The sequence below is a fragment of the Eubalaena glacialis genome, chromosome 10, assembly GCF_028564815.1.
Source record: "Eubalaena glacialis isolate mEubGla1 chromosome 10, mEubGla1.1.hap2.+ XY, whole genome shotgun sequence".
Classification (NCBI taxonomy): domain Eukaryota; kingdom Metazoa; phylum Chordata; class Mammalia; order Artiodactyla; family Balaenidae; genus Eubalaena; species Eubalaena glacialis.
The window spans coordinates 121,278,721-121,287,348 of NC_083725.1; the positions used below are offsets into that span (position 1 = coordinate 121,278,721).

Below are 8,628 nucleotides of genomic sequence, written 5' to 3' on the forward strand. Positions count from 1 at the left end.
TCTGTGCCTGGGAACTGCCATGTTCCCCAGCCCCCCAAATCTCAGCCCAAAGCCAGCCCCTCACCTGCCCCAGGCTCCTGCCCTGGAGAACACCCCTCCGCCCTCTCCCCCTCAGCACAGGCCTGGGTGCCCCTTCTCCCTCGTCCACCAAGTCCTGGGGGCCCCGCCTCTTGAATCTCTCTCCATCCACCGCCGCCCTCCACCCCAGGAGGTGACAGTGGCCCCTCTCCCCTCTCCCACCTCCAGCCTCCACCGTTCTCCACCCTGCAGAGATCTTTCTAGAAGGTGCTGGACTATGCACTTCCCCATAATTGCCCCATTCAGCCCCACGTCCACACGGCTGCAGGGACACTGAGGTCACCCAGCAAGGGCAGTGGCAGAGGGTCGCAGAGGGGCGTGGAGCCAGGCCGAGTGGCGCTGGCCAGATGTTTGCTGGCTTGGTTTGGTTTGCATGGTCCTCTTTCAATTCACTCATTCATTGGAAAATGTAACAAGCACCCATAAATCCACTGTTCTGCCCAAGAATTACATCATCATCCCCCAAACCTGCTTCTGCTTCCGTGTTCTACCCCACCTGTCCCCGGCTTGGCCCCCCACCCCGGGGAATCACTGTCTGGAATTCTGTGTTTGACATTTCCTTGCCTTTTGAAAAGAAGACCATTTTCCACATCTGACGGAGTTGGGTCCTGCCTATGGGAACCACATCCCTGGGGTCCCTGCACCCGCCGTGGCCCTGGGCATAGATTCGCGCTCCCTTTGCCGGCGGGCACGGCCCCTGCACAGCTGCCCGGTTCACTTTGCCGGGTCCGAGGCAGGTACTGCCTCTATCACTGGCAGCTCTCACTGCCAAAACCCACTAACTCCTTGAATTCACTGCCTGCCCTGCCTGCTCTGGACTCCGCACGGGCTGAGCCTCAGCCAGGGACGTCGAGGGGTCCCCTCTACCCTGCATCCGTGAGCAGGAAAGGCAGCCCAGGCACCAGGCCCGGGCCCGAGGGCCTGACGAGACCAGCCAGGGCCTGTGGGGAGCTGCTCGCAGGATGGAGCTGATCCCTGGGCTGCCGCGGGGGCGGGGAGCAGTACTGGCCAAGGCCGGCAGGGCAGGCTGACGTCTGTCCCTTGAGGCTCAAGGCTCCGGCCCCAGTACATCAATCGCAGGGGCCTCCGGAGGGCAAGGGCAGGGCGGACAGCCGCTCCATCAGGGGCGGCAGCCTGGCCTCCCCGGGCTCCCCACCAAAGATCTGAGCACAGGACCTTGGCGGACCACGGCATCATCCCTCACAGAGGAGGCTGACGGCGGCCTTGCTGTGACATTTGTGTCTGGGCCTGTCGGGGACATCGTCCCTTGATGCGTGGCGTGGGCCAGGGCCGGGGGCTGTGCAGAAGGGAGAAGCTAGCCCTCTCACTGGGCCCGGTGTCAGGCCAGCTGGGCCTGTCATCAGCCTCTAGTGGGAGCACGGACCCCAGCCCGGCGTGCCCCTGCCCCATGCGCTCAAGACTCCCCGGAGGGCCAGCTGAGCCAGGACTGCCCCGCGTGCCCCCTGGTGGCGGGGGGGTGGGGTCTGGGGAGGAGCAGCCTGGGAGGAAGGAGCTGCCCACAGGGCACGGGACGCAGGCCCACGAGGCCCCTGCCTGGACTTGTGCCACAGGGACAGGGTCTCTGGGCCCTGTGGGGACCTTCATGGTGACAGTGACAATGGACCAATGGTCATCTAGGGAAGTGGCTCTGACATGGCCCGGGCACCTGTGTCCAAGCCTACAGGGTCTGACACCAACATCACCAAGCAGCCCCAGGCGGCAGGCGGGTGGGTGGGGTCCCAGCCCAGCCGAAGTCCCCCGAAGCCCCCGTGTGGCTCCTCCACCCCCAGCCCGGGGTCCCCGGTCTCAGAGGCCTTCTCACGGCGGCCTGTGGGCAGAGAGGCTGGGGCAGGGCCGGACCAGAGCAGAGCAGAGCAGTCGTGGGGATTGGAATCCTTTATTGACGGGAGCTGAGCAGGACTCGGAGGGCCTCGGGCGGGAGCAGGCGGCGGGCGGCCTAGGACTCGGACTCGAACATCTTCTTGCGGCCCTCCATGCCCGACTTCTCCTCGATGTTCTTCCTCCAGTCACCCACGTCGCGCAGGTCCCGCTCCTGCGGGGGCGCCGGGAGAGGGCTCAGGCCCACCACCTCCAGCCTCGCTTCCCCTCCAAATCCGATCCCGGTAGACCCGTCCGGCGTCTGAGCTGGCCCGGCAGGAGGGGCGCGTGAGGTGCGGACCCTACCTTCTCGGTGTCCTCCTTCTTGACCTGCTTGAGGTTGCTCCTCAGGTCCATGCACACCTTGTGCTTGGAGCCCAGCAGCGCCTTGAGCATGGCATCGGCCGACATGCGCACCCTTCTCAGCGGGGGCCTCTTGAACTTGCCTCTCAGGTCGAACAGCTTCTGGCTCAGGTCCTCCAGCTGCGGGGTGGGCAGCAAGGCTGGGCAGGAGGTGGCGGGGGCCGGGGCCTCACGGTCGGGGCACCCCCCCCCACCGTGTCCCCCTCCCCCTCCCCCACCTCTCACCTCCTTGGTGCTCTTCTGGACCTTCATCTCCATGTCGTACTTTTCCTCCTCGGCCACGTTGATCTTGGTGTGCAGCTGTTGGCAGAGCTCCTGGGGGCAGGGGCCGTGGGTGGGTGGCCATCCCCACACTCGGCCTCCACCCGCCCTGACCACCCTGCTTGCCCTCTGGACCGAGGGGGAGACGGGGCGGTGGGCAGGGGCTGCGTGGGCGGGTGGGCGGGCGGGGGCTGGGGGGCCTGGGTACCTGCACCTCGGCCATGGAGCTGGGAATGTGCAGCGGCGGGCAGTGCTCGGCCAGGTAGCTCTCCTTCTCCATCTCCCGGCGGCTCTCCTCCTTCTGCAGCTCCGTGGCTGCGATCTGGAGCATGATGCTCTGGGGGGTTTGGGGGGGCGAGGGGTAGGCGGTGGTGAGGGGCTGCAGCACGCCAGCCTGCAGACGCCCAGGGGGCCCTCCCCAGGCCCGCACCTACCTTCAGGTGCTGCCTGCGGGCCGTGATGGCCCTGTCGCGCTTCTGCAGGGCAGGGAGAAGATGCAGGAGGGAGAGTCAGGGTCAGCGGGGCTTGCCCGCCCAGCCAGGGGGTCCTGCCCGAGGGGCGGCTGGGCCTGGGCCTGGTGGGGGAGGCTGGGCCCAGGACACGGCACTGCACGGTGACCCTTTGCCCGGGTGGCCCTTCAGGTTGGGAGGACTGGGGTCGGGGGAAGAGGCTGTGCTTCTGAGGCAGGGGGATGCTGGCGGGGCCCAGGAGGCGGGGGAGGGGATGCAGCCATCAGAAAGAAGAAGCGAGTCCCCGGTGAGCAGGCCGCAGCCGCACTTCCCCTGCTCCCGGAGCACTGGGGCACCAGGCAGCCACTTCCTCTGTTTGTCAGTGTCTCCGTGGGGGTGGGGAGGGGGGGAGTGAGGCATTTTCACAGAGGGGGGAGGGCTGGGCGGCCTCCCTGGGCCTTGGAACTCCGACCTCTGACCTCTCCTGAGTTGGGGGTCCCACCCCCTCCGTGTTTCACCCCCAAGCAGGTACTCACCTCCTTACTGTCCCAGGGGGTCAGGTGGCGGGGGTGGGGGGGGAGAGAGAAGAGAGGTTAGGGCCCTGCCACGGGACTGTGTGATGGGGCGGGCGGGAGGTGGCCTGGCGGGGAGATGGGGAGACCCTCGCCCAGTGGGGAGTGGGGTGGGCAGCAGGGGCACCGGGCTTGCGGGGCTACACTTACTCGCCCATCTTGAGGTCCTGGGCTTAGAGCCTGTGGGAGGGAAAGGGGAGGGGTGTTAGGGCCACGGCCCAGGACCCCAGCTCTGGGGGTGCAGCACCTCACCTCACACACTAACCCCCCGCAGCCCCGCCCAACCCCCCACCTCCTTGGGGGACACTTCTTGGAATTCCCCGGGGGAGGGGAGGAGTAAGAGGAGAAAGTGTTCCCAAAATGTCCCAGGCAGGCCTGGAGTCGCTGCAGCTGTCCCCGAGGGAGGAGGGGGGGTCCAGCCATCGCAGGTGCCGCCGGAGCGACCAGTTATTTTTAGTTCTGCTCTTTCAGCTTCTGTCCCAAGCGCATATAAGAAACGGCCCGCCAGTTGGGCCTGGGGTCCCTCAATCCATAAAACCCCCTTCCTGTGTCCCAGTGGTGAGGCCTGGCCGTCGGGGTGCTGCTCGGGGCCCCTTCGCCACCCCAGCCTGCCTCCGGATGCCTCTCCCTCTCGCCCCCTGCTCCGTGAAAGACCCCCAGAGAGGCTGCTGGCGGCGGCCCTGGCCCCCAGGCCCCCGCCCCGGGAAGTCTTCCTGCAAGCGAGCTCGAGCAGGGCCTGTCCCGGCCTCCGGGCCGGCCTCACCTCACGTCTGGGCGGCAGCGCTGGGAAGCGGGGTGAGGCCGGCAGCGGCGAGTTGGGCTGGTGGGCCCAGGGGGAGGGGTATAAATGGCCTCCCCCAGGCTGGGCCCCTGCTCAGAAAGGGCATGGAGCCCTCCTCAGACCAATGGGGGCACAGGGACCTCCCCACCTGCCCAGGCTGCCTGGCCCGGCCCAGCCTCGTGCTGCCATCCAGGCCAAGAAGTCTTGGTTGTGGGGGGGGGGGGGAGTGGTGCTGAGGTTGGGTTGGTCTATTTAGGGCTCAGTGACGACTTCAAGATGCCTCCCTTGTATCTTACAAGGAGCCTGAGGACAGGACGACGGCCTCGGCAGCCGTGGCGCACAGCTTAGGGGTCAGCCAAGGGGTCACTCCGACCTGACCCCACTTGTTCTGAGTCAGGGTCCACACTGCTTTCCTCGGCTTCCCCAGGGCTCCGGGCCCCCTGGGGAACAGCAGCTGCCTCGCACTCTGCTTCTTATTGCCCCCTCCAACCCAGCGGGCGTCTCGGGCATGAGCTGGCCATGTCCTCCCGTCCCCAAGCTGGCCTGGGGCAAGGCCGGACCCCCAAACACAGCCTCTGGGGTCTGCGGCAGTAGCCAGGGTCTCTGGGGCAGGGCTGCCCTCCACGGGCGTGATCCCAGCTTCCCACCCGGGAGCAGGATGGGGGGGGCGCCTGGACGGACATGCAGCCTTGCCTGGACCGCCCTGCCTGCGGGCCAGCTCCCTGCACAGCTCGGAACACATCCTTCAAACCCAGGATTTCGGCGCCACCCACCTGGGAACCTCTCCCTGACCCGAGGGGGCCTGGGGCCCGCCTGGCTGCCCCAGGCAGGCCCGGCACTGCCCTTCTCACCCCGGTCCAGGCCTGCGCCCCCCGCCCGGGCCCCCACCCAGCAGAGGCATCCGGATAACCATGACTTGGCACCCTCTGAGCTGGGGGTGCATGGCCCCAGCCCTGCCGGCTTCTCGGGCCATGGGGAGGGTCAGGGAGAGCTAAAGCCGTCCAGATGTGCAGGGATTAGAGCTGCTTTCCGGGCCAGGCTGAGCCCCCAAAGGCCCGGGGCGGCTTCCGAAGGCATCTACTGCCCCCTGCTGCTCGTGAAGGGGACGCCCCGCAGTCACCATCCGGAGGGTTTGGGGGTCCCTCGGGGGCTGGGGCGGTCCCTGGGATTGGGTTCCCCTCTGTCCACTGTCACCATCCCCCAAATATCTCCCACTTGCCCACTGTGTCCCCAGGGGCCCATCCCTGACTCTCCAGCTGCTACCAACGGGGAGGGCTTCCCATCTCCCAGTATCGTCCCCCTTGGGCCTGGAAGGGCCCCTTCACCCCCACTCAGGGGTCAGGCATGGGTCAGAGCCCTCAGGGCTGGCTGAGCCCAGAGAGGAGACCCTCTCCTTGTCCTTGGGAGGGGGCCGTGGCGATGTCGGTGGAGCCCCTGGCCCTGCTGTGTCCACGGGGCTCAGGAAGGACGCACAGCCATGGGGGAGAAGGCGTTTATTATGGTGGGTCCCCAGGGCAGCCTGCACGGGGCCCGTGGCCCAGCCCAGGGAGACCGAGGGCCGGGGCTGCTTTCAGGAGCCAGGCAAGGGCAGGCGCAGGTGGGGCTGCAAGGCCAGGGCCCTGTCCACCTCCCTGGCCGGCTGCAGGCGGTGCCACTGGGCGATGGGCCGCCGGGCATGGGCCAGCATGTCTGCCCAGTGCTGTAGGGGTTGACCAGAGGCCCGGGCGCCCAGCAGAACCTTGCTCACGGGCTCGGCCCGGAACTGTGGGCCCCGGGCCCAGACGGCCAGCACCAGAGCCACACTCTGGGTAGAGGCGGGCCGAGGTGCGGTGGGAGGGGGAGAAAGACAGCCGTCAGTTTGGCCCTGAGCGAGGTTCCACCCGCCCCCTCCTCCAGGCAGCCCACCTGGATCTGGCTGAAAGGCACAAGGAAGGTGAAGGCCTCGTTGAAGTAAGGGGTGGCCGTGCTCTTCCTGGCAGATGTCTTTCTCTTCTTCCACTTCCTCTGGTTCAGCACAAGCTGGACCTTCACGTAGGGCTCTGGGCAAGTGAAAGGGATCGTAGGGCATCCCAGGTCTGAGGGCTGAGCACAGGGCACGCACTAGAGCGAGAAGCACGCCTCCCCCAGCTGCTCAGGCTGCGGGCAGCAAGAAGGGCCGCAGCTTCCCCGCCGGGCACACCGGGCAGGGCGGGACTGGAGCCCGGTGGTCAGCAGGCACACCTCGGCAGCGCTGGGCGGGCCCAGCGGGTGCCAGAGCTCCGGGGCTCATGGGCTGCAGATCCACGGTGCCCAGCGGCACGCCGAGCACGCCCAGAGGCTCGTGCTGGGAGAAGCACCTGCACCCGCAGGGTGGTCCGGGGCAGCTCCACGGGGGGGACCTGTGGGGAGGGGTGTGAGCGGCCCCCGCCGCCCGGCCCAGGCCCCTGGCCACCCAGCCCCGACTCACGTGGGAAGAGCGGGTCTCCTCGAACGTGGGGCAGAGGGTACCACGGTGCACCTTCGTCTCGTGCCTGCACCCGGCCTCAGGGGAGAGGCTGACGCGGGCGTAGGGGTCCGCCGTGCAGCCTGCTTGAGGCCCACCTTGATCTAGGGGCCAGGGGGTGTTTCAGCCAGGGCCCCCTTCCTGGTCAGCCCCGCACCACCCAGCACCCAGTGCCCACCCTTCCCCCATCGCCCCTCCAAACTCCCGCACGTCCTCGGGGCCCCTCACCGCCTGGCTTCCAAAGTCGTACTCCACGGACAGCTGCAGGCGCTCCCGCTGCTGGGGCCCCCCAGGGCCAGGCTCCACGTCATCCACATCTGGCTGCACCTGGGTGGTATCACAGGGGCTGGCGACAGGTGCTGCTGGGACCGTGCCCCCATCAGAGCCCCGGCGTCCCAGGCAGCGGGTCCATGATGGGTCAAACCTCCAGGCCAGGCCGCCAAAAGGGCTCACACCCCAGCTCAGCTCCGCGGGACCGGCCGTAACTGCCCCAAGTCCACCTCTCAGCCACTGCCCTCCTCCAGAACTGCTGTGGCTCCTGCAGCCCACGCCCTCCCTCACCTTGTTCATCGCCTCGCCGGCCAGGCGGCCCCCCCCGCCTCTGCTCTGGGCAGACCAGACCATGCTGGGGGCTGAGCTCGTCCCCGAGCCCAGACCTTGAGCTGCCTCCCTCCCGGCACTGACCCAGCTGGGTGCCCGCTTCTCACCAGGTGGGTGTCGATGGTGCTGCAGGCACTGCCCAGGCCCACGGCCTCCTCGTCTCTGGGCTTTTTCCTGTGGCGGCCGCGGCGGCAGATGGCACAGAGCAGTCAGGAAACAACGAGGACGCCAGCCACGACCGCAGTGGCTATGAGCGCCCAGCGGAGCCCTGGGGGCGGGGCGGGGGGAGCACAGAGATGGGCCTGAGAGGCATCCATGGACAGCGGCTGCCACCCGCCGAGCCGGGCCATCCCCACGCCCCTCCCAGAGGTCCCAAAACTCACAGGGGATCCGGGCGACCAGGTCCGGAATGAGCCCGTGTACAGCCGTGGAGCCCGCCGGGGCCCGGGCGCTGTGGGGGCCTGGGGGGCGCCCCATCTCCTCACCCTGCTGGCCTGGAGCAAACGGCCGGGGCAGCCAGGTCACTTGTGAGGGTGGCCCCTTGGGGCCCTGCCTACCGTCCCATCTGCCCAGCAGCAGCCAGCTCCGTCTGCCTGGGCAAGGAGGCAGCCCGGGGCGGCCGGGGCGAGGGTTCCGAATGGCGCCGACGGGAGGGGGGCACTGGGCCTTGGCCGAGGTGTGGGCTTAGCTGCCACAGGCCTGGCCTCCTACCACCTCCCCCAGCCCCCAGCCCCCAGCCCAGCCAAGCGGGCCAGGCCTGCACAGCCCGGGCCCTGGCCTCACTGGTCCTTGCCGAGGAGCCTTCCCTCTCCTCACCGCAGGACCTCTCCCTCCAGGAAGCCCCCTCCCACCTGACCTCTCTCCCTGGGCCCTGGGCCCTCCTGGTGGTTGCTGCTGGGGTCCCATCCTGGCCTCCCCCCGACCTCGGGCCCACCGTGGTTTGCCACTGACATAGGTGGAGCGCGTTTACGTGTGGGTCCCCGGCCCTGGAGCAACTGGGAGCCTGGGGATGGAGGCCCTGAGGGGTAGGGGCTCTGCTAGGGTCATGGGGGACGGGAGGGGCGAGGAGTGGGGGTCGGCTGCCTGCGGGAGCTCCATGTGAGCAAGTCTGGGCTGAAGGTACATTCCTGGTGCCTGGGGAGGAGAGTGAGGTGGGGGCAGGCA

General features: G+C 68.3%; 2 protein-coding genes across 2 annotated transcripts; both read right to left on the reverse strand.

Moving 5' to 3' along the window:
• Nucleotides 1-1,959: 1,959 nt before the first annotated feature.
• Nucleotides 1,960-3,374, reverse strand: TNNI2 (troponin I2, fast skeletal type). Its single transcript, XM_061203910.1, has 5 exons — nt 3,015-3,374; nt 2,789-2,917; nt 2,545-2,634; nt 2,263-2,439; nt 1,960-2,131 (listed from the first exon to the last, which is right to left on the reverse strand). The coding sequence occupies exons 2-5, from the start codon at nt 2,909-2,911 to the stop codon at nt 2,036-2,038; spliced, it is 486 nt and encodes a 161-aa protein (XP_061059893.1). The 5' UTR covers nt 2,912-2,917; nt 3,015-3,374; the 3' UTR covers nt 1,960-2,035.
• A 2,486-nt stretch (nt 3,375-5,860) lies between these two features.
• SYT8 (synaptotagmin 8) lies at nt 5,861-8,135 on the reverse strand. Its single transcript, XM_061203912.1, is given in 10 exon segments — nt 5,861-6,186; nt 6,288-6,518; nt 6,603-6,641; nt 6,643-6,715; nt 6,717-6,760; nt 6,829-6,944; nt 6,947-6,968; nt 7,093-7,191; nt 7,572-7,732; nt 7,848-8,135. Coding segments are annotated over 10 exon segments (1,113 nt in total). The 5' UTR covers nt 7,942-8,135; the 3' UTR covers nt 5,861-5,952.
• Nucleotides 8,136-8,628: the final 493 nt, after the last annotated feature.